Raw genomic sequence first — 25,793 nt, 5'->3', positions numbered from 1 at the left:
GCATTCGGGTGAATTCAAAATGACCCTGGGGTGTCGTAAAAGCTGTTTTGGGACCGTCGGAAGGGTCCATCGGTATTTGGTGGAACCCGCTAGCTAAGTCTAAAACTGTAAAATACTGAGCATGCCCCAACTGGTCAAGGATGTCTTCTATGTTTGCAAGTGGGTAAGCGTCACCTACCGTCTTCTCATTTAGTTTCCTATAATCTATGGCAATGCGCCACTTACGATTACCTGCGGAGTCCGATTTTTTTGGAACGACCCATAAAGGACTAGACCAGGGGCTAATAGAGGGTTTAATAATATCTTGTTGAAGCATGATTTCCATTTGTTTATTAACCTCATTTTTATGAATTTCCGGATATCGATAAGATTTTACGCTAATTGGCTGTTCATCAGTAGTAATTATATTATAAGACATCGTATTAGTACAAGTGAATAAATCCGTAGGCAAATGAAATATATCATTAAATTCTTCACAAATTTTACTAACAGAATCACGTTCTTCTAAGTTTAAATGATCAAGGGAAAGTTTTTCATTAAGTACTTTTAATCTTTGACTTAAACTATTAGTATCTTGTTCCGGAGCTAATTTAAAAATTTGAGCTTGTTTTGATACTTGCTCAAGCGAAATCTGAGGAATTGGAATTTGCTTGGTTACTGATGAAGTATTTACGATCGTGATAATACAACTATTTCGATTCTGAACTTTTACAATCGCATTAGGAATTAGTACTGACCCCTCATCTAACTCCTGTGATGAAATTATTCCTTCCTCTAATTCTAAAGGATTTAAAACGTTTAATTTAATAACCATCTCTGCTCTAAGTTTTAATAAAATAAATGAACTAGAAGGTTGCGGTACATTCAAATAAATCGGTACTGGAAATGGAATTGAAGAAATTGAAATTGTAAGATTAGAATAGTCGATTTTGCAATTACGAGATTTAAGAAAATCTGTACCGATTAAACCATCGAATGGAATATTTGTGTTAGACGAAAGGACTTGAAGTTTCGCGATAATTCCCTTTTTATGAATTTCTAGTTTTATCTCTGTCTCACCAAGAGTACTAATAGGTGAATTAGGCGAAATTCCATTTAATGAGATAGTTGTTGAATCTAGAATTTCAAAGCTTTTAAAACTAGATGCTTTTATAAGAGATACAGAGGCGCCAGTATCAATTAGAAATTTAAGAATTTTATCTTCAGATTTTTACGAATTAGACTCGAATAGCACATTAATCAAATCACCCTCATAAGACGGAATATTAATTTTTAGCAAAGGAAATTGTTGAATTCCTGAATAATTTGATCTACTGATGGGATGCTCGTTGTTTGAGGTTGAGATGTGCGCGGAGGCGGGGGATTGAGTTCGTGTCGAACTTCATGAAAATCCTGATTTTGGAAATGTACATTTCTATTATTTACGCTGGGATTGTCTAATGTTATTATTATATTGCCTCTTACGTCATTCATTCATTAGATGCCCGAAATTTTTACAATAATTGCATTGTTTAACGGCAGAATTTGGAGCTTGACTAAATCTTTGTGGTTGCTGATATCTTTGAGTTTGATTAAAGTGATTAATTGGCCCTGACGTACTCCGAAATTGCTGATTTGATCTATAAGAATTACTTGAATGTATTGGTCTCAAATGGCTACTATAGTTAATTCCACGCGGGGTATAATATGAATTATTCTGACCTTTATTTTCAAAACGAGATTGTGAATGACCACAAGACATTCTTAAAGCCTTCTCCTCCATAACTGCGGCCGTAAGAGCATCATTGATTTTATCGAACTGTCGATATCTTGACATTTGCGAAATAGAAGGGTGACTATGATACACAAATCTATTTAATGTTAATTCCTCTATCATTGCTAAACGTTCCCTTAATGTGTCGTCATTAGAACTATTTGTATGAATGGAGCCTAAGATTCTAGAAGACAAATCTTCCAGTCTCTGATAAAATTGAGAAACACTATCATTGCGCTCTTGCCTAATGCTACTCAATTCCTCGAACATTTGATCAGCTGATTTTTTATCCTGATATAAACGCATTAATAATCCCGGGATCTCAGGCCAGGTAGTCAAATTACAATGCACATCAATCTGTTCCCTAGCTTTACCAATAATTCTACTTTTAATAAATAATATTAATGCTGCGTGTTGTTCCGGTCTAGCTAATTCAAATACACCATCTGTCTGCTTAATAAAACTACGGAGCTTGAATCTGTCGCCGTCAAAGGTGTCCGAAATTAAGCGTATCAAAAATTCTAAACTGAGCCTCTCCGATTCTTGAACTAAAGATGTTGTCGGTGATGTCATTTTGAAATTGCAATTTTAAAACTGAATTTACTAAACAATTAGGATTCGACCTTACTTCATAGGATTTGGAAAAGGACTTAAAATATCGACCTTGCGAATGTCAGAAATTGAAGAAATATTAGAATTCCAGTACTTACCGTGCCAATTCCTCTTCTTATCCGATGTCACAATTGCCGCTGGATTGACTCTGATCTCCAGGAATTCCTAGACAATTTGCGATCCGCCTTCGAAGAATTTCCTTGGATGAACGATCAGCTTTGCAATTAAAATTGCTTCTCACGTACAGCGTTGAATCCACGAATTCAAAAGTTTCGACTGTTTACGTGAGTAACGACCGAATATCCCACTTCTGACACCAAAAATTATGTTGGAAAACCAGATTCAGATAATTCGGGATTAACTTTAAATAGTTAATTTTATTTCCGCACAAATATCTTACAACAGTTAACTACAGTATTCACTCCGTAAATGTTACTTTTGCCGGTCTCGATTGTAACATTTACGGTAGAGGTCCTACATTCTTTGTAGTGTGCCGAACGTAGAAAGAGATAGCCATACAAAAGACAAAGAGGGATAGAGTTTCGAGCGTTCGACAAACATGAAAGACTCGTGCGTGTTCTGTCTTTTAAATTTAAAAATTAAAATTCTTTATTTTTGGTTTCTCGTCAATGGAACTTTTACCATCGTATTTGTCTCGTTTTTCTAATTAAAATGACACCAAACACGATATGATTACGATCGTAATTACTTATGTAACAAGCCATAAAAGTTTGGGATGTAACATTTACGGTAGAGGTGCGAATTCCTTCTAAAGGCTTGCTATACAAATAATTATGATTTTAATTATACCGTGTTTGGTACCATTTTAATCAGAAAAACGAGACGAATACGATAATTAAAGCTTCATTGATGAAACCCCAAAAATAAAGAATTTTGATTTTTGAATTTAAAAGACAGAAGACGCACGAGTGTTTCATGTTTGCCGAACGCGTCAACCTTCTGCTTCTCTTTCTTTCCTATTCGCCGTCCTCTTTTATGTTAAAAACTTTAATCACTCGTTACACACACAATTGTTAACGTAATTATATCATGTTTGGTGTCATTTTAATCAGGAAATCTAGACAAATACAACAGTAAAAGTTTCATGAAAAAATAGTAAGAAATAAAAAAGTTACAATCTTTTCCTTTGCTTGCATTAGTATGTCTCATCGATATTCGATCGTCGTCGTTTCGGCGACCGATCGTATTTCATTCTTGACTGATTTCGATGGGGATCCCCCAGTAGTGGGGATAGAATTTTAACATTTACGGTAGAGATCTTTTTAACATTTACGGAGTGAATACTGTAACGAGTTTATGAACTAACACGGTTGAGTTGCGAATGAATTCTCACGAGACGGAGTAAAAATCGTGAAAAAGAAACCTTTTAGGAAAATGCTTATTGGTTGAAACTATTTAACGAGGGTGGAGGAAAAGAACAGGGATTGGACAAAATATTGAAGGAAAGTGGATTTCGAGAGGTGGTAATTTATGGGTACTTGAGTGGGCTAGGACTGATGACAGGAAGGGACCCAAGGTTAAGGACAAGGAAATAGGAACAGCATGGTAAAGAACGTATTTTGCGAAGCATATGGTTGAGACCTCCAACACTTTTTCACATTTATGTAAAGAATACTGTATTTTAATTTTTCTTTTCCCATATCAAATTTATATCTTTCAAATATGTATATAAAATTTTTTTTTCTCTTTACATTTTATCATAATCAGCTAACTTTTTATTGTTCTTGTTAAACATACAGGATATTTCAGCGCCGATAGTGTAAGTGACTGTACATATATGTGGGATTCGGTAAAGGGGAATTAATTTTTGCGTGGTATGAGTGTGTGTGATGTACGAGTGTGAAACAAAAGAGTGTGAATGCGTAGTATAATAAAATAATTTTAAGAAAAAAAATACACCGACTTCGAAATGCACTAAAAAGTATAAAACAATTTCTATTTCCTAATGAAGTAATTTCTATTTCATTCAATCATACAATTACGTAACAGATATGAATGAAACCTATTTACTCGTTAGGTATTATATTAAATACATTTCAACCTTTTCGGAGGCGGCGCAAAATTAAATAACATATTCAAAATAATCTTTTAATTTTGCGCCGCCTCCGAAAAGGTTGAAATGTATTTAATATAATACCTAACGAGTAAATAGGTTTCATTCATATCTGTTACGTAATTGTATGATTGAATGAAATAGAAATTACTTCATTAGGAAATAGAAATTATTTTATACTTTTTAGTGCATTTCGAAGTCGGTGTATTTTTTTTCTTAAAATTATTTTATTTCACGCTTTTTATCGGCCGACAAGACGTGTTTGTAGAAACAGTAGAAAATCAGCGACTGCATGTTGACTCATACACCACCAGAGACACGGAGGCATACGTAGAATTCAATACATTAATAACAATAGTTTTTCGCTAATAACTCGAAAACTAAAGCTTCCCCTTAATTGCGGATAAGGAAAAAGTTGTTCAGAATTGTGCCCCTGATAACATATTAAAAGGACATTAAAATCGTCCAAAGTTGATTTCAAAACTTTTCAACAATTTTCGCTAATATCTCGAAAACTAAAGCTTTCCGCGAAATTTTTATATGAACAAAATTGTTCAGAATCATGTCCGTGATAAGATATGAAAAGCGCACTAAAATCGAGAAAAGTTTATTTCAAAAGTTGTCGGTTTTTTTGCAATAACAACACTTTGCAATTAAAAAATGAAAAATTTTTTGACAATGGTACCAATGGGGAGTCAGAACCTACCAGATGCTAAAGGTTTCGTTCCGATCGGTGCATCCAGCTAGGCGTAATCGGCGGGCACACATAGAAAATAAAAAAAAATAAAAAAAAAAAAAAAATACTGATCGAATTGAGTAACCTCCTCCTTTTTCGAAGTCTGTTAAAAAAGCGCGACAGCGTCGAAAGGACAGTCTAGTCTTGGCCGAACCAGAAACGTGAACTATCATCAATATATTAAATTTTGTATTCCTTTCAATTTATTAAAATATTTACTATAACTTTAATCCGTTTCTCATCTTCTTGCTCCCATCCTACATTTGGGGGCTCGTCCGGGATAGAGAGCTGTGAGCGAAGAAGAAACGGAAGTAATAGTAACGGTGTAAAGTTGATAAAGTTGCGGTGTTTGTTCGGTGCGTACTTTTCCGGTAGATTGTGACGTTCAACACGGTGTAGGCGAAGTGTATGTTGGCACTCGTCATCAGTTGTAAAGTTGTGAACGAATAACGGTTAAAGGAAAAAAGGAAAACGGTGGTGACGCGACCGAAGCATCGGGATTGAACAGTTGTATTACGTAGCATAGTGAAATTCGGAAGGAAGACAATGGCCACAGAACAAGTTATTAAGTTGAATGAAGAAAAGGTGCAGGAAAATGAAATGTGTCCAGTGCGGGAAACAGTGCCGCGGGACAAAATCGACAAGATGAAAGTAGCCGAATTAAGGGATGAATTGAAGAAGATGCAATTATCTACGCAGGGGAAAAAACAAGAATTACGAGACAGGCTGACACGGTATAGCAGGACTCATACGGAAACCGAAGAGGAGACGTCCAGCGACGAGGAAGCGGACGAGACGATGGTAGCAATACAGGATAAACAAGACGAATCATCCGAAGAAGATACCGAAGGCGAAGCAGAGGAAGAAGAAGCTATCAGGCGAAAACCGGCAGGTATTGCGCGAAGCGGCCGACGGCAGTCCGACGGTAGGTCAGAAAATAATTATATGCGAACGAGAGACAGATTCACAATTAAAGATGTAGAGGAAAGTATGTCACATTTTTCCGGAGACGATAAATTAGAAATAAATAAATGGATCGAAGAATTCGAGGACACAAGTCAATTATTAGAGTGGGACGATTTACAAAATTTAATATACGCGAAACGGCTACTTAAGGGGTCTGCGAAACAATTTATTAGTTTTCAAAAGGATATTAAATCGTGGTCCAAATTAAAAAGGCGTTTAATACGAGAATTTCAGACTAAAGTTAGTAGCGCAACAATTCATAAACAATTAATAAATCGGAAGCGACAACCCGGTGAAAGCGCACGAACGTATATGTACGCGATGCAAGGAATTGCAAGTCAGGGAAATATTGACGACGATTCATTAATAGAATATATAATAAGAGGTGTACCGGACGAAGAGTCAAACAAAGCGATTTTGTACGGCGCGAATACGTTGTATGAATTAAGAAAAGCGTTCGAAAAATATGATAGAATGAAAGAAGCGGGTAGTCGGAAAGGAAAAATTGTTAAACAAGATACGATCCAAGACAAAAAAGTGATATTAAATAAGAAATTGCGTTGTTTCGTGTGTGGTTCTAGAGAACATGAATTAAAAGATTGTCCGAATAAAGAAAAGGGTCCGAAATGCTTCTCGTGTAACGAATTCGGTCATCGCGCGGCGGAATGCCGACAAACGCGAAAAGAAACGACGAAAATAGCGAGAAAGTAAATTCAGTGGTTAGCTCGAGCGATAATTTAATTTCGGTAGACATTAACGGAATATCATATTCTGCATTAATAGATACGGGCAGCGAAGTAAATCTAATCAGGCGAGACGTATACGTCGAAATCGGTTCTCCGCGATTAGAAAAAACAAACAGAACGTTCGCAGGTTTCGGTAACGCTATAACCGCGCCGATAGGAAAATTGTATTTAGACATCAAAGTACACGGTCAATCATGCCGCACGGAAACTTTTGTAGTCCCATCCTGTACGACAAACTCGAAAATTATATTAGGCGGCGAATTCTTAAAGAACGTTGAAGTATGTATACAGCGCGGTAACATTACGATCAAAGTACTGCCGACAAATGAGACGCGCGACAGTAATTCTTCGAACGGTAGCGAAACCGGTGGCGAGGCGATCCGCGAGGAAACAGAAGCAGAGCAGGTTACCGAGCTAATGAAACTCACCGAAATTGTACAAGATGAAATCGATGCGATTGAGCCGTTTAAAACTAAAATACAGGATATTATTTGTAATTACAAATCAGCAGAGCGCGTAACAACGAATGTAACAACTAAAATAACGTTAACGACTGACGAAATAGTATGCCAAAGACCGCGAAGATTGGCACCAAAAGAGAAAGAAATTTTGCGTATCCAAATCGACGAATGGTTAGAGAATGGTATTATCCGTGCGAGTAAGAGTGAGTACGCGAGTCCGGTTGTAATTGTGCCTAAGAAAAATGGAAAATATCGCGTGTGTATTGATTATAGAGAACTTAATAAGAGAGTTGTAAAAGATAGATTCCCAATGCCGTTAATAGACGATTGCATAGACGCGTTAGCCAATGCTCGTGTCTTCTCGGTGTTAGATTTGGAAAATGGATTTTTGCACGTTCCGGTTGCGGAGGAATCACGAAAATATACTGCGTTTGTCTCTCCTCTGGGACAATATGAATTCAATAAGACACCGTTTGGGTTATGCAACAGCCCTGCTAGTTTTGTTAGATTTGTTAACGAAGTATTTGGAGATTTGATACGTAGAGGAGTTGTACTTGTATATATAGACGATTTAATTATTCCGGGTACAGACGAAATAGATGCGTTTTCTAAACTTGAGGAAACTTTGAAGGTCGCTAGTATAAACGGGTTAAAAATCAATTGGAAGAAAAGTAGTTTTCTAAAAAGACGTATTGAATTTCTCGGATATGAAATAGAAAACGGTTACATTAATCCGGCAAAAGAAAAGATAAAAGCCGTGCAGCGCTTTCCGGTGCCGAAACACAAAAAAGACATACAAAGTTTCTTAGGTTTAACGGGATATTTCCGAAAATTTATAAAAGATTACGCGAAATTGGCGCGACCTTTGTCGGACATATTAAAAGACTCGTGCGTATTTAGCTTCGGCGAACTACAAAGACAGGCGTTCATGCGTTGAAGAATACATTGTCGCGAGAGCCGATGCTTAAGATCTTTGATCCGCTTGCGACGACGGAGCTTCATACCGACGGTAGCAAAGAAGGGTACGGGGCTATATTATTACAAAAATCAAACGGAGAGAAAAAATTCCACGCCGTTCATTATGTGAGTCGGAAAACATCAGACGCCGAGAAAAAAATGCATTCCTACGAAATAGAAATATTAGCAATTATCAATGCGTTAAAGAAGTTCCGCGTTTATTTATTGGGTTTAAATTTTAAAATCGTTACGGATTGTGAAGCGTTCAAAAAAACCTTGTATAAAAAAGATTTATCCCCGAAGGTGGCGCGATGGGCATTGATATTAGAGGAATATTCGTACGAAATAGAACATCGTCCAGGAGTGCGTTTGAAACATGCTGATGCTCTCAGTCGATACCCTGTAATGGTTATCGAAGACAAATTGATAGCGGTAATTCGCAAGGCGCAGGATGCGGAAGAACGTTTAAAGGTTATTAAGAAAATAGTCGCTAATGAAACATACGAAGATTATTTCCTCAAGAATGATATTTTAATGAGAAGGGTGGGAGAACGAGATCTCATTGTCGTCCCAACGAGCATGCAAGGAGATAATCAGAAAAGTTCATGATAACGGACACTTCGGTGTTAGGAAGATGGCTGAAGAGTTTAAAAAAGATTATTACATATCTCAATTAGAGGAAAAGCTACAGAATTTTATAAATTGCTGTATACCATGCGTGTTAGCTGAAAAGAAAAAAGGGAAGAAGGAAGGGGAATTGACGCCCATACCTAAGGGAGAAAAACCATTGACGACGTACCATATAGACCATTTAGGACCAATGACCGCAACAAATAAATTATATAAATACTTATTTGTGGTAGTCGACGATTTTTCCAAGTTTGTATGGCTGTACACCACGAAGAGCACCGACGTCAAAGAAGTCATCGAGAAATTAACTATACAACAGCAAACTTTTGGGAGCCCACAACGCCTAATATCCGATCGAGGTACTGCGTTTACGGCAAAAGAATTCAAGAACTATTGTGACTCAGAAGGAATCGAACATATTCTCACAACAGTCGGCGTACCCAGAGGTAACGGACAGGTGGAGCGTATAAACCGAATTATTATACCGATATTAACAAAACTTTCGATAGAAGCCCCGGAAAAAAGGTACAAACACGTCAGAAAAGTACAACAAGCGATAAACAGTACATATCAACGCAGCGTAGGCATGACCCCATTTGAAGTACTGATCGGTACGAGGATGCGGCATATACAAGATTTAGAAGTTCAGAGACTGATCCAGCAAGAAGCAATAGAATTGTATAACGAAGAACGAGACCAATTAAGACAATTAGCAAAACAAAATATCATAAAGATTCAAGAGGAAAACGTGCGAAATCACAATAAAACATGTACGAAAGTCAGAGAGTATAAAGAAGGGGATCTTGTAGTGATCAAGCGCACTCAGTTTGGATTGGGCTTGAAAATTAAAAAGAAATTTCTAGGACCGTATCGGGTATCGCGCGTAAAACGAAATAATAGATACGAAGTTATTCGAATAGGGGACGATGAAGGACCAAAAATAACTAGTACCGCCTCAGATTATATGAAACCGTATTTAGATTTATCATCGGGGACCGAAGATAGGTCAGGAACGGCCGAGTGTGGGATTCGGTAAAGGGGAATTAATTTTTGCGTGGTATGAGTGTGTGTGATGTACGAGTGTGAAACAAAAGAGTGTGAATGCGTAGTATAAAAAAGCGCGACAGCGTCGAAAGGACAGTCTAGTCTTGGCCGAACCGTAGAAACGTGAACTATCATCAATATATTAAATTTTGTATTCCTTTCAATTTATTAAAATATTTACTATAACTTTAATCCGTTTCTCATCTTCTTGCTCCCATCCTACATATATGAAACTTTTGATCAGTATTGTACATATTATTTTTTTATGGGGATTGCAGATTCAGTCTTCGAACTATTCTACGTAAAAAAGTGTTAAGGTATAATTTTATAAATTCTCAATTGTTAAAAAGTTAAGAGTATAATTGCAGAAATCACAAAATTTGAAATATTACATAAATTACTGATTCCTTGGACATTCCACCCTAATATTTTTTCATGTAAAATAGCGTGAAGAAATGATCTGGCTAAAAAAATATGTACAAGGTGTGTTCAAAAGATATTCGGGAACTTTTGTTGTATATTGTACATTTGAATTTACAAAACCTATAACAGTACGTACAAAATACTTTGATTCTAATTATGAATACATTCTGATATGCCAGATTTCAGATTTTGTTATAACTGTTCTGCGACTTTTTAATTATGTCCTTTTTAGTACCGAAACATTACTCTTTCAGTATTTATTTGAGACGAGAGTAGAGAAAAATGTCTGCTAGTGCAATATTGCCTAGAAACAAGCAATAGCTTCGAGCTTCGAAATTAGCAAATTTCTATCCTCGCTTCTTTGATTGAAGTCGGCTGTCGAGTAAGATATCCAAAACTAATCATTTTTACGGTTGACCAAACAGTTTAGTGAAAAGAAGACAGAACATGTATATTATTTTCTCACTCTAACACATAGAGATACAAAAAACAAAAGCAAGTCGAATAGCATACACCTTCGAAATAAATAACTGCCATTACGAGGCAATAGTGTTACTTTTAATAGTGTTTTCTTAAGCTTAAAACAGAATTTTATACATTTCTTCTTTTGTATAAATCATTCGTTTTTAAGAATCACCAAGTCACATGTGCAAGTTAACTGCAACGGACAGTTACTAAACAACTATGCAACCGATTATTATGAATTTGATATGTATAATAGGAATAAATCGTCGTTTATAAGCTACGAGTTTCATTTTTTTCGCCTTTTCTTACCACTTTCTATACCTAAAGGCCTCAAATTTTCTGAACTTGTATACACAATTCCATTAAAATACAATATATGGCTGGTCAAAATTACAAGTTCATTTTTTAAAGTTAGCTTATCGTTTAATATCGTAATATCGATTTTTTCTCTTAATGCATCATACTTAATTCGGAAAAAGGCTCCGATGTGAAAAGAAATGTTGCAATTTTTATATACACAATGAATTGTCTTTTTCTTTTTTTTGAAAATGCTACTTGTAGATTCGATAGAAGTATAAGTTCACTTACAGGAAAATCATCTGTTCAACAACTAACTATAACAAACATTATTTTTAAGGATCAATTATTACTCCATTTTGATTAATTAATTGAAAAATTTAAATTTCCATGTCTTTATTAACATTCTAAATTTAATTTTTATTAATTGTTTAAAATACTGATAACTTTTGTGAGAGTGTAATTGGATTTATTGTTATGTGTGTGAATGTTCGAGAGATTTCTGGAAGAATCTAGAAAGAATGTTCGAGCGTGAGATAGAGAGAGAAAGAATGTGAGAGTGAGAAAGAGAGCTAGAAAACAGATGAATGCTAGATGTGCGTGAAAGGGGACATAATGTGGGTTGCCGAGCCAAAGACGCGGGAGAAGGTAGTACGATCGAGAGAGTGATAGAGAGTGAAAGCACGTGAGAGAGATTACAATTATCTTACTCTATCTTACTCTATTCTTACTCTATCTTCTATCTATTTTATAGTCTATATCCCTATCTCTATAGTATATCTCTATTCTCTATCTCTATAGTATAAAATCATAAGGTAACGGTGTCACGCGTAACGCTGTAACGCGGATCGCTACCCCCTCTACTCCACAGTCCAAGGTCCACTCACCATGTCACTTTAGAAGCGTATTCACACGAAATAGGCGCGAAGCGCCTCGAGGGGTTGGGCCGCGAAGTGGCCAGGGGGCAGCGCCCCCTAGTTTATATTAAATATTTTATATATTAATCGTACAGAGAGTGTATAAAATTATTTCAAACAATAACCCCAACAACTTTGAATTCCTAAACCGTTACATATTTTTTTTCGACTATTTTGGAGTTTCAATATTATAACTTTTAAGCGACATTTGTGTCTTTGCATCGCGATAGGAATATTATCTTTTAAAAATATGAATGATATTTCATCATGTTCTTAAAAATAACGAGTCCACTGTGATTCCAAACTTCCTTTATTCTTTTCATTGTTTATCTTTACAGTTGAGAGTTTCGCAGATGCATTGAAACTTTCCCATATCATTATATTATCTGTAACTTACAACTATTTAATTCAATTGAAATTAAGTTAATGTAAATTGAAGTTATTTTTTTTGGCAAGAATATTATTCACAATAGTAAATCAGTTAGAAATGAAACTAACTTATACTTTTGATCAGTGTAGTATCTTACTTTTGAATTTTAAATGAACTTGTGATTTTTTAAGTTTATTTCTTACAAAGGACATTCATCAAACGTTATATATCGATTTGTATAAAATTTGTATGTGTTATAGAACTTGAAGAAATATTTGGCACGTATTTTTTTTACGTGCGAATATCCACTTTGAAGTGGTGCAAGTATTCCCTAAAGTTGAGGTTGAAAAAACTATTTTTTCAAATATCTCAGCAACTGTTATTTCTAAATGAAAAATTCGAAATGTAAATTTTTTCATTTTAAAAGGTCAATAATATGGCACAAGCGAATTTTTCCAAATTTTTTTTGTAATATGTTAAAAATTAATATTATTTTTCACATTTTTCCTTAAAAACGTTGTACTATTTTCGTCAAATTTTACACATCTACGGCTAATAGTTTCAGATATATTTGAGAAAATAGCTTTTTCGGCCTCAACTTTAAAGAACATTTTCACCATTTCAAAGTAAATATTCGTACCTAAAAGAAGTACGTGTGAAATGTCTTTGCAAGTTTTAAAACAAAAATTTTATTAAAATCGGTGTGTAACGTTTGGGTGATGTTCCTTGTTAGTACCTTTTTTTATACACAATAGTTAAAAAATCGATCAACAAGAAATACTATGCACTTTCATTGTACATATTGTATTGTTATGATATGACACAGTACCATCGATGTCTCATCCTCCATAGTCATCGTATACTTTCAAAGGGCACCGATAACCGAAACCAACACCGTCGTCATCCTCCATGCGTCACAACCGCCCTATCAACCTAAGCGTCATAGTTTGTATTTCGAAGGGCATAAAAACCCCGGACATTTCCCCAAAACAGTTCAGTTATCCTGAGTCTGTCCATCTTTACCACAGTGCTCTGTGATCCCGGACCTTTTGAATAAACCTTGAAAGTAGTAATTTTGGTAGTGTTTGATTACGTCTCCTTGCTGCGGCTTAACAGTATACTTTGTACGTATTGTATAAAGTAAATGTTTTCATATTGTTCAATCCGTCTGCAATTTTTTCGTATTAGAATTTTCTTAATAGAATGTTATGGCAATTTCGAAATTAATGATGGAAAGAAAATTACGAATAAAAACAGGTAGACATAGAAAAATAAGAATCAATAGATTTTGACTAACAAGAATATTCGTTATTGATTCAAAGACTATAATTAGTGACAAAATTTACAATTTGTGTTTTTAGTAGATAGAAATAAAAGTAGTGGTTACATACATATGTATTTATTTTCAAAGAAGATGTGCGGAAGCGCGAAAAAAATAAAGATCTCTAAATATTACTAAAGATACAAAAATTAAAAAAGAAGATTATTCATGAAATGTTTGTTTCCAAATACTACAGTATCAGACATTAGACTTCCTACAACTTCAATTCTTATAATGTGTCAAAGATTACTATTTTTATACTGCGCTATTCTTTGTATAACACTGTACGTAATAAAATGCACGAAAATACTGCTTTACTTAATAAAACTTGGAAAATAATAGATATAATAATAATTATTATGATTAAGTTATTATAAGTTATTTGTGTTATGTGAGAAAAATTTTCCTGTAGCATGATATTCATATAACGCGCAATGTATTAACCGAATTATGTAAAAGTGTGCTATAGAGAAAATGAATACATAGTTATTATTTGCAATTAAATAGCACTTTAATATTTAATTATGAATAAAGTTATGTCATTATTACAATGGAGGTTCGACGGACCTCATATTTGTTTCATAATATTATTACACTAACTTATAGCATAAATGCTGTGTATTATAATTGACCATTTCATAAGGATGTAAATTTTCTTTGTTAAAAAAGATCCTACCATCTGAACTTAACAATTTAAAAAGTAAAATACTTACGAAAATTTCTTTAGAATTCTCTGAGTGAGATCTTAGTTTACCTGGTTAGTATAATATTATATCATTATAATATTAATGTCATTAAATTAGGATATTAGATTCGAAAGGAACACGGCATACATTTTGAAAATTTTTAATTGTTTCTTTTCTTTGTTTTCTAATTCGCAGAGGAGTATCTTCAAGTATCAGCTTCTAGTATCGTTGAGCACACAAGAAGAAGCAATCATCAAGGAGCTAAAATCAATGGTAGATTTTGCGCTTTGGACTTCACTTCAGGACGAAAGAGTGACTGCAGCACCATTGGAAGCTGCGGCAAAACTTTTAGATGATTCCGTCACGGATGATTCGGACAGGATGTCTGAAAAATCGAACGAAGAGATATCTCGATATCAAAATGATCGCAAACAGTGGGCAGAAGCCATTCTTTCCGTAGTCACCCCTCTGTTGGACAAAGTTGCTCTTCCAGCATGCCTGGCGAAGGTTCTCGCAAAATTGGCTGAGCAACATCCGCAATCGCCTTTAGTCTTCTCTATCAGTCCAGCTATCACGAGATGCCTGAAGCATACCGTAGATTTTGGAAAATCTCCAGATATGAGAAGGCTGCTTCAGGTATTTTTAGCTGCTCTGCATGCGAGCACGGAGGGTGAACAAATAATTAGGGATTATGTTGCTGCTGTTCACGGACCTGGAAGTGATTGTCCTCACCCGAGGGTACTTCCTAATTTAGTGTCCGTTTGTGTTGCTGCAATTTTTCATAGGTGAGTCTATTACTGAACTATGGATTAATTTTAATCATAGCAATTTTAGAAAATTGGAAAAGAAAATAAGGTAACAGAAAAAGAAAACAGCAGATGATGAAATGATATATGGATTTGTATATTTTATTTTCTATTCTAATACTAAAGGCACCAAAGGTTCTGTTAACAATCGTTGCTATTACATAATAACATCATAACAATAGAATTCTATTTTGGGATCCCTTTTTAAGTCATGTACTCATATGCTTTTTAATGCTGTATGCATAGGTTCCATTTGAAAATCCCGTACGTGTAACGACAATACTCTGTTTGTATTTCTATATGTTCTATTATCATTAAGGAACTAGATACTTCTTAATTTTATTTCTTTACATAATAACGAAACATGCATTGTACAATTTTATCGATTTGAAAATATTTTATTTAAAGTCATTATTGCTTTATCTGTTTCTTATTTTAATTTTAATTTGTTATTTGTTGACTTGTTGAATGAAAACTATTATAAAAAGAAATTTTATATGAAGTTGTGTAGTAATTTTTAACCGACTTCGAAAAAGGAGGAGGTTACTCAATTCGATCAGTATATTTTTTTTTTTCTTTCTATATGTGTTCACCGATTGCGCCTAGCTGGGTGGACCGATCGGAACGAAACCTTTTGCATTTGGTAGGTTCTGACACCCCATTGGTACCATTAGCAAAAATTTTTCATTTTTTAATTGCAAAGTATTGTTATTGCAAGACAACCGGCAACTTTTGAAATAAACTTTTCTCGATTTCAGTGCGCTTTTAATATCTTATCACGGACATGATTCTGAACAATTTTGTTCCTATACAAATTTCGCGAAAAGCTTTAGTTTTCGAGATATTAGCGAAAAATTGTTGTTAACTTTTGAAACCAACTTCGCACGATTTTTATGTCCTTCTAATACGTTATTAGTGGCATGATTCTGAACGAGTTTTTCCTTATGCATAATTGACGGAAAACTTGAGTTTTTGTGATATTAGCGAAAAATTGAAAAACGAATATCCATGTTGTCTTTTACATAATTATATTCATGGCATTTACGCAGACAAAAAAAAAAGCCCGGAAGAACTGTCTCACAGTATCCTATACAATTCCTCCCATTCCACTAAAATGCGTGAAATAAAATAATTTTAAGAAAAAAAATACGCCGACTTCGAAATGCACTAAAAAGTATAAAATAATTTCTATTTCCTAATGAAGCAATTTCTATTTCATTCAATCATACAATTACGTCCCAGATATGAATGAAACCTATTTACTCGTTAGGTAGTACATTAAATACATTTCAACCTTTTCGGAGGCGGCGCAAAATTAAAAGATTTTCTTGAACATGTTAACCTTTGAACAGCCGAACGTAGGCAAAGCTTGTATAGCTATTTCTTTTTCTATACATATAACTCGACAGCATGCCGCGATGTAGGTGTTAGTGCGTATAGAATGTAACTATGGTCTATCTAGATTCATAGGGTATGCGACGGAAAGACTCGATCGCCGCATATACTATAAAGATAGAGCCCATCTGACACAAATTTGGTAATTCCCGCGTCGTGGGCTCCGTTTATAGGTTCTTAGATCCATGGCTTCCACGTGCGAACGAAGTCGATTCAATTTCATTTGTATCAAAAACGTTGCGAAATGAAGATGCAGTCGTTACATTTACGTATATTACCAGATATATCTATAATGGTTCGTATTCTTTCTCAGGATTTATTAATTTCCAATACGCCATACCACAATCAACTGGTTATTGGCAGCAACGTTTACTGAGGTATTTTTAATTTTGCGCCGCCTCCGAAAAGGTGGAAATGTATTTAATACACTACCTAACGAGTAAATAGGTTTCATTCATATCTGTGACGTAATTGTATGATTAAATGAAATAGAAATTACTTCATTAGGAAATAGAGATTATTTTATACTTTTTAGTGCATTTCGAAGTCGGCGTATTTTTTTCCTTAAAATTATTTTATTTCACGCTTTTTAGTGGAATGGGGAGAATTGTATAGGATACTGTGAGACATTTCCTACATAACAATACCAAAGAATAGGATTTTGCAATAACAATAGTTATTATACATGTATACTGATTTTCGGCCGACAAGACGTGTTTGTAGAAACAGTAGAAAATCGGCGACTGCATGTTGACTCATACACCACCACAGACACGAAGACGTACGCAGAATTCGATATATTAGTAACAATAGTTTTTCGCTAATAACTCAAAAACTAAAGCTTCCCCTTAATTGCGGATAAGGAAAAAGTTGTTTAGAATCGTGCCCCTGATAACATATTAAAAGGACATTAAAATCGTCCAAAGTTGATTTCAAAAATTTTCAACAATTTTTCACTAATATCTCGAAAACTAAAGCTTTCCGCGAAATTTGTATATGAACAAAATTGTTCAGAATCATGTCCGTGATGAGATATTAAAAGCGCACTAAAATCGAGAAAAGTTTATTTCAAAAGTTGTCGGTTTTTTTGCAATAACAACACTTTGCAATTAAAAAATGAAAAAGTTTTTGATAATGGTACCAATGGGGAGTCAGAACCTACTAGATGCAAAAGGTTTCGTTCCGATCGGTGCATCCAGCTAGGCGTAATCAGCGGGCACACATAGAAAATAATATTAAAAAAGAAAAAAAAAAGAAAAAAAATACTGATCGAATTGAGTAACCTCCTCCTTTTTCGAAGTCGGTTAAAAAAGTATGCCATAAAACATTACCTTTAGTTACACCTAAAATCGTACACTAAAAATCGTTTCTTAATTTTAGTTAAAAAACATACTGCACAAACGCGTACTTGTGTAACAAACATAATAAATATTTTTATCAAAAATTGAAAATTTCTTTTAACACCAAATTATTCTGCGAACTATAGTATGAAATAATATAAACTGTTCTTGCATGATAAACATTTAAATATGACTGAATAATAATAAACACGAGGAGGACCTGTAAAATATGTCTTTGTGAAATTAAAGTTGTTAAGGTGGTCGAGTTATTTAGGGTAGCGATTATTCTACACACACTACTATTCTTTCACATTATCTACACAAATATCGTGCTCTCTTTTCCCTATCACACTTTTCTATTCTACTTTCTATTTTCATTTTCCAACAGGTTTTCCCCGAATATAAAAATATTACGACATGTGTTAGAGGAGGCATGTTGCCTTCTTTGCACCGCCAAGCCTGCAAACTTCAAATTGTTGCAATATCTTATTCTACACTAATCTTTGAATTTGTACCTAACGGATGTTACCACCCTACATCTTTTCGAACAAACAATAACACATGACACGAGAAATATTTCCTAAAAAAAGAACATCATGTTCTACACATATACAATAATTTATTATAAATACAACTACATATAATTAGATTAGACTATGGGCATGGCGACTACTAGTATTAAAAACTACGGTTGTTACATGTACTTACATTTCGTTTCTGTGTTGAAAACAAAACACAGTGACAGCAGTATTGCAGATCTGTTCGTATGTCGTATAAAAAATATGATTTTCAACTTCTTTTCATGTTGTCCACAACAAAAAAGTTTTCCTTACTGTACGGTATATAACCTAACAATTTTAACTAGTTTTATCTACAACTTTATCCATACCCTTTTGCTTACAAATGCAGGCCTTGTATTAAACGGTATATCTAGATGAAGACATCTTGATGTATATTAGGTTATATTATTTATAATCTCAACTTTTGTTTAATATTGTCCTTTCATGATTGTCTTGTGTTAAACAAATTATTAATATATCTTTAATTTGAAGAGATTTTATTGTTAAATGACAACATCATGTTAGGTATTAATATTAACATTTCTTAGATATTTTTGTACGTATCAAGTATCCGATTTTGAAATACGGAATGTTTGATATTATTTTATCATGTATAAATGTTGCTGTTGTGCTGCGCGTCAACTTAATGCATACGCATGTTACTTAGGCTGTGGATCAGTGACACGACTCCGACAATATGAATAAACAACTGATTTAAGAGGTATAAGTTGAACTTTATTTTAATAACAAATATTAGATTTTTGATACTTAGAAAAATAACACGACGTAATAACGGACTTTAAGAGTGTTTATTTGTTAAGAACTGACGAGAGAATCTGTCCTGTTTAAAAAGAATATTTTCCACGAAAACTAAAAATGAAGAGTGGGATCGGCATGTATTTGGGGGTAGACAAGCGACTTGTGAAAATTGGCTATCAGATTGGTCGACAAAATATTGAAAGAAGGGGACAAGAACCGCCCTTACAAAATGTTTGAGCTGAGGTCAACTTTGACCTGAAGTGTCGACTAGGCCGTCGCTCGTCACCTAACGGTTTGACAGTAATAAACATAAATTATGCTGGGTCTTAATAAAAATATAAAAATTTCGGAATTATAAATTGCCCGCTGCAAAGGTAACGGTGATTTTCTTAAGAATATTCCAACTAAATAAAAATATGGTTTTAGGATTTTAAGAGTGAGTCCGAATAGCTTTATAAAATTAAAGATTCCGAACCTGGCTTTTAAAAGTATGCTTCCGACTCTTGTATAGATATTTATAAAATCTAGAATTGATGTAACGCGCTTTAAAATGATGCAACAGTATTATTAAAAAATATTTGCCTTTTATTTATATCTGGAAAGGACGTCGATGTTTTGATGTTTACTCTAAATTGTCCAAAATTAGAAATTTTGTAGTTAATTTTCTCTGGATTTTAAAAATATAGTTGATAGTTTATACTGAGATCAATAATTACTTGTTTGTTTCATGACATGAAAATATGTCATAGTGTACTAAATTACTAAAAAGTAGAATAAAATATCATTAAAAATATTTTAACTAATATTGGTTTAAATAATTACAGATTCGAAGTAGCCAAACGTTCCTTATTAGAAAAAGACAAATCACCGACTTTACCTCCGTTGGATTGCTATTTGTTGGTGTTGAATGTCGCGTAAGTCTTACTAAATTACAAACAATATTATTATTCTGTCTTCTTTGAACTTGTCACATTTATAGAAATACTATTAATATAAAACATTAATAAATATTAACTAATTTGCTAAAATCTATTATGATTATTAAATCTATTTTTGCTAACTAAGATGCTATTAAATGCTAGCAGCAGCAGAAGTACTTGCGGATATATACAATGGAGGATAAAAGTATTCGTACACTTGAAATATAGAAATAAAAGGAACAATATTTTCTACATTATTAAGTATATTTAATCATACATAACTGTATATTAAACATTATACTTACAGTAACGAATGACCCAAAATCGAAGGCAGTAACATCATGTAATAACTTGAAATGACTTGAGATTCACAAGACTATAAGAAATCGTCGGTACAAAAGTGTTTGTACACTTAATTATTGCAACAATCATTTTACAAATTAATATTTTGTATGATAATCCTTACGGCAAATCAATTCACGTAATATATTAACACCAAAGGGCATTCTCAACATCAAAGTTTTAACGAAATCCAGTCCTACATTACACCATTCTATGTTTCTTTCTAGTTTCGCCCATACATGTTCGATAGAATTTAAGTCAAGCAATTGTGAAGGAGTTGCTAACCAATGAGGAGTATTAGTCTTAATAACCACTGACATACTATACATATACATGTAGGCTGTATATTTCGCGGCACAGTCTTGCTGAAAATAAAATTCTTCTAATTGATAAATTTAATTCATTCTAATTCATCTGCACTGTTTTGTAAATTTTCTTTTAAAATATTTAAATATAAATGTTTATTCATTATTTTATCTATTATTACTAAATTGTCGCCTCCAGAAGCAGCAATACACTGCTGGCCAAAATTAACGCACCACTTTCTTTAGCCGTTTCTTTCTTTACGTTCTGTTGGAGGTAGTACTTTGAAATTTTGAGGATAGTTGGGCCCATGGGTTATCTCAATGCTCCAGGAGTGCCATTGTTGCCTGCCACCCCCTTGCGGTATCGGCGACCCCTTGAATGCTAGGGGGTCGAAAAACCGAAAAAAAGGCTCTAAATTCGACAGAAAAAAAGAAAAAATCCGAAATTTTTTTACAGAATGAGGTTCTTTAGGTTGCGGCTTTTCCAAAAATGCCCGGCTCAGCCGCCTGCGACACCCCCAACCCCCTCCCTAATTTTCCGCCCCTCCCAAAGGGGCGGTTTTTTCGATTTTGCTCAAACTTTAACCGAAGCTTCCCCTCGACTCCAGTTATACCTGGTAAAAGTTTGGTCGCGTTTGCACCAACCCCTTGGACGCTACACGCTGTCAAAAAACCACCCCTTGCTGTTTTTTCATTTTTTTCACAGTTAAAAGTCAATTTTGGACCTGCAGTTCACGGAAAAACTTGTTTCCGTGCCAACGGTATGGTTCCTGTTGATGGTTTGGGCCTGGTGTGAAACCAACCCCCGCTGAGGGGGTTCCTACCTTCAACCCTCTCAATCCACCCCCGGGGGTGGGCGGGTAAATTGGGTGCATGCGATCGATTGAGGGATCATTGGAGCATTTCTGTACAAATTTTCAAGTTGATTACTCGAACCGTTCTCGCGCGATATGCAAAAAAGTGGAAATTTTGAGATTTTCAACCCCAAGTTCACCTAGCAGCCACGACTTATTGGAAACAGTTGGCATCCCGCGGATTGGCCTCTCACGAAGTTTGAACCCTCCTCTCTTCGACCTCAGAAGGTGTAATCGCTCACATGATCCGCACAGCCTCCAGTGACACCGCGAAGGTACCCTGTCACCGTCGTGTCGGCCGAGGCGAGCGCCGGCGGTGCGCCAGGGTGGAAAGCAAAACCTCGGGCACGTCTCCGAGTGGCGGAAATGTATTATATTAACTGTTTTCAAAATTTGCTTTACTAATATCTATTGTGCACTTCATATCCTGCAAATATTGTTCCAAACTTTTTTTCGTAAGGTGGCTGCAAGTGGGAGAAAAATCGTGAGTAGCGTTACAGGTAACACCCTGTATTCTTTAAGGTGTGATGCAATTTCAGATGCACCGATATCTGTTTTTTTTAATAGTTCAGACGATTTTACGCCTTTTTCTCATAGTTAATTTTCGGGGTTCTTTTTTTATTCCGCGAATAAAAATTTTTTTATTTCTTGTTTATAATCCTTTGTGCAGTCAATCGACTTCTCTTTAGTATTTTTGATATACAGGGTTTGTCCAATAAGTATCCGGACTGATTTTTTTCTGCTAGTTTGGTAGGTCAGGGAGCAATCTCTATTAGCTAGATCGATGCGGAAAGTTGTTATGTATAATAAAAATCTAGGTTCATTTGTTTTCCACCATTTGTTTCGTTTATATCGTGCTTGAAGTGGAAGCGTATTTAACGTTCGCGTCGAGAATCAAAATGCAACGAAACATCGAGCAGCGTTGTGCGATTAAATTTTGCGTTAAGCTAAATAAATCTGCTACGGAGACATTTAATATGATTCGTCAGGCCTACAAGGATGATTCCATGTCCAGAACGAGTGTTTTTGAGTGGCACAAAAATTTCAAAGATGGCCGTGAAGACGTTGAAGACGAGCAACGCGTTCGACGCCCATCGTCGTCCCGATCCGATACGAATGTCGACAAAGTACGGGAAATTTTGAATTCCGATCGCCGTTTAAGCATTCGTTTAATTGCACAGGAATTAAATTTAACGAAATCCACTATTCATTCTATCGTAACCGAGGATTTGCAAATGCGAAAAGTGTGCGCTAAATTGGTTCCGAAGGTTTTAACAGAGAAACAGAAAGAACGCCGTGTGACGATTTCTCGTGAACTTTTAGAATGTTTGGAGAGGGATTCAAATCTTTTAGACAGAGTGATTACCGGTGACGAAACATGGATTTTTGAATACGATCCGGAGTCAAAAATGCAAAGTGCTGAGTGGCACACAAGCGGCTCTCCTCGACCGAAAAAGGCTCGCATGAGCAAGTCAAGGATAAAATCGATGCTTATTGTCTTCTTTGACGCAAAACGTGTTATCCACAAGGAGTTTGTGCCTGCTGGACAAACAGTGAATGGCTAATTTTACGCAGAAGTGCTCGAACGTTTGAGACTTAAAGTACGCCGCGTACGAAGGGAGATCGCGAATTCCTGGATGCTCCATCACGACAACGCGCCAAGTCACACGTCGTTAATTGTGAGACAGATACTGACGAAGCATAACATCACAACACTACCCCAACCACCCTACAGTCCAGATATGGCACCCTCTGATTTTTTTCTGTTCCCTCGCATTAAAAGAAGCCTTAAAGGACATCGTTTCGGGACGATTGAGGCGGTTCAAGCGGCTTCGACGGAGTGCCTGAACAGTCTTACGCTTGCCGACTTCCAGGAAGCGTATAAACAATGGAAAACTCGCTGGCAACGGTGTATTGATGCAGGAGGGGCATACTTTGAAGATTATTAACTCAATGTACGTATATCTTCAACGCACTTCATTTTAGGACATCAATCCGGATACTTATTGGACAAACCCTGTATTTCTATACGATTTACCTTCTTCATGTATCCGTATAGAAATTTGTCTTTCTTTTAATGTTGTTTCATTGCGTTTTTTTCCCATATTGCAAATATTGGTGTCAAAGTGTACTTGCCATGACTACTACTGACTACACTAACATAACATCATCTAATGTAATGGTTACATTGATCAGAATGTCCTGATGCCATTGCAACTGTTGTATTTATCAACATGAAGGATAATGTGCTAATAGTTTTGTCCCAGCAATTTCTTACGGTCCTGTGAATTTCAAGTCATTTCAAGTTACTACATGATGTCATTGCCTTCGATTTTGGGTCATTCGTTGCTGTAAGTGGAATGTTTAATATACAACTATATATATTTAAACATACTTAATAATGTAGAAAATATTGTTCTTTTTATTTCTATATTTTACGTGTATGAATACTTTTGTCATATACTGTATATTCATATTAATATGTTCCCTCATCATACACTCTACACATTTTTGATATTTTGAATGAGTTATACCAATTTCTCCCCAGAGTTTTGAACGTGTTCTGTGTACTTTACTTGTAATAAATACATCAACATTTGTAGTCTTATTCTTATTCATAATTACTAGAAAAATATATTGGAATAACAAATTTCATTAACGATTATTTATTTACTTTTAGGTCAGAATATAGCGACTGGAGGCCAGGTTTCGGTGCACTATTACAACCGGTACCGTTTCCGGAGGAAGCTTTAGCTATAAAAGAGGTCCAACAGTCAATACTAATGTGCGTGATTAAACGTTTAGCCAAAGATTCAAGATGCATAGTACATCGTGTTCTACTTCCGGTTAGGGAACCGCGACCTGGTTGGATTCACATTGCAGCGCCTTCTAGTCCAGCTTGTCCTGATGAAGGAGAACTCTTTGGTGAAATGGTATTTTTCTTACATTTTATCATATTCTATATATTTCTTAGTGACTCTATATCTTAACATATATTAAATGAAAAAAAGTTCAAAAGGTCAATAGAAATAAGAGACCCATTCAAAAACAATCACTACAAATGTTTTATGGCAATCTCACGTATTTTTGTTACCAGTCAACGATTATTAACGCGGATTGAATTCTTTAGCTGAAATTGTAAGGTTCAACTTATCGTTAGGACTCGTCAATAATCGCGACTCGTTGTTTTCATAAATTAAGTTGTGGACAAAATTATTTCGACTTAATTCGTGGATGAGGAATTATATTCAATATACCAATATTTCGTTCGCTTTAACTATCACGAAGGAAGTTAAAAAAGAAGAAAGTGACTACGATTGTGGATGAAAACAAAGTGACAACTCACCGCCAACCGGATATCTCAGGCGTAGGATTCAAGGTCGCTCATTGATTGGTCTTTGTTTAAAAGTTGAATATTCCAATCAGCATGTCCCCTTGAAAATTGAACCCATCGTTCCTAGCTTTGTTAGAATGCCTTCATTTAGGAATGGTGGGGTTCCCAGTGAATTGTGGGAGGACCCTAAATGTCCGACAATGCCTTGGCTTTTCCTGTATAAAGGAATATTTGGTGAACAGAAAATACTGTTAGGTCTGATCATGACCATTTATAAAGTCACACTTCGGGATAACCAAATTTATAAGCGATCGCAAAGGACGAAGCGAAAATAAAATCTAAATTTAACGCAAGAACATTGAATAAACTAAAATATTGGAAATATCCGAAATATATTGATTCAAAAACGGCTGTTTAATCTGTATCATCAAAAACAAATGTTCGATATCTCCGTTCAAATTTTTCGTCAAATGGAATAATATCGATCATTATGATCAAATTTGTTGCATACATTAACTTCTTAGTATACAATATGGATACCATAAGTTGTAGTAAATTTAGCCAAGTCAGAATAACGTTGTTCTACAAAACAGAAAATGATCGTTTCCAACTTTGTTATTTCGCAAATTACTAAAACGTGAAGAGTTACGAGACACCTAATGTTAAAAACATGGATAAATTGATTTATTAATTTTTAGAGTAACACGATCAAAACCAATT

The 25,793-nt window shown here is 35.0% G+C and overlaps 1 protein-coding gene across 8 annotated transcripts in view; it reads left to right on the top strand.

Moving 5' to 3' along the window:
* The window catches only part of LOC100878004 (C-Maf-inducing protein), a 200,547-nt gene that overhangs the window by 117,087 nt on the left and 57,667 nt on the right, over positions 1-25,793 (top strand). For 7 of the 8 annotated variants that reach the window (XR_013038066.1, XR_013038065.1, XM_076531195.1 and 4 more), the window contains 3 exons: positions 14,654-15,243; positions 20,143-20,232; positions 24,420-24,672. Coding sequence is in view for 6 of the 8 variants with exons in the window: in XM_076531195.1 (XP_076387310.1) it covers positions 14,654-15,243; positions 20,143-20,232; positions 24,420-24,672 (933 nt within the window). In the remaining 2 variants the exon portion in view is untranslated. The remainder of the gene's footprint in view (positions 1-14,653; positions 15,244-20,142; positions 20,233-24,419; positions 24,673-25,793) is intronic. The other variant, XM_076531196.1, reaches the window with a different exon arrangement.

This window comes from Megachile rotundata, chromosome 4, assembly GCF_050947335.1.
Source record: "Megachile rotundata isolate GNS110a chromosome 4, iyMegRotu1, whole genome shotgun sequence".
In the NCBI taxonomy this organism is placed as follows: domain Eukaryota; kingdom Metazoa; phylum Arthropoda; class Insecta; order Hymenoptera; family Megachilidae; genus Megachile; species Megachile rotundata.
Note: the sequence above shows the minus strand (reverse complement) of the source record. Positions and strands in the feature narration are given on the sequence as shown.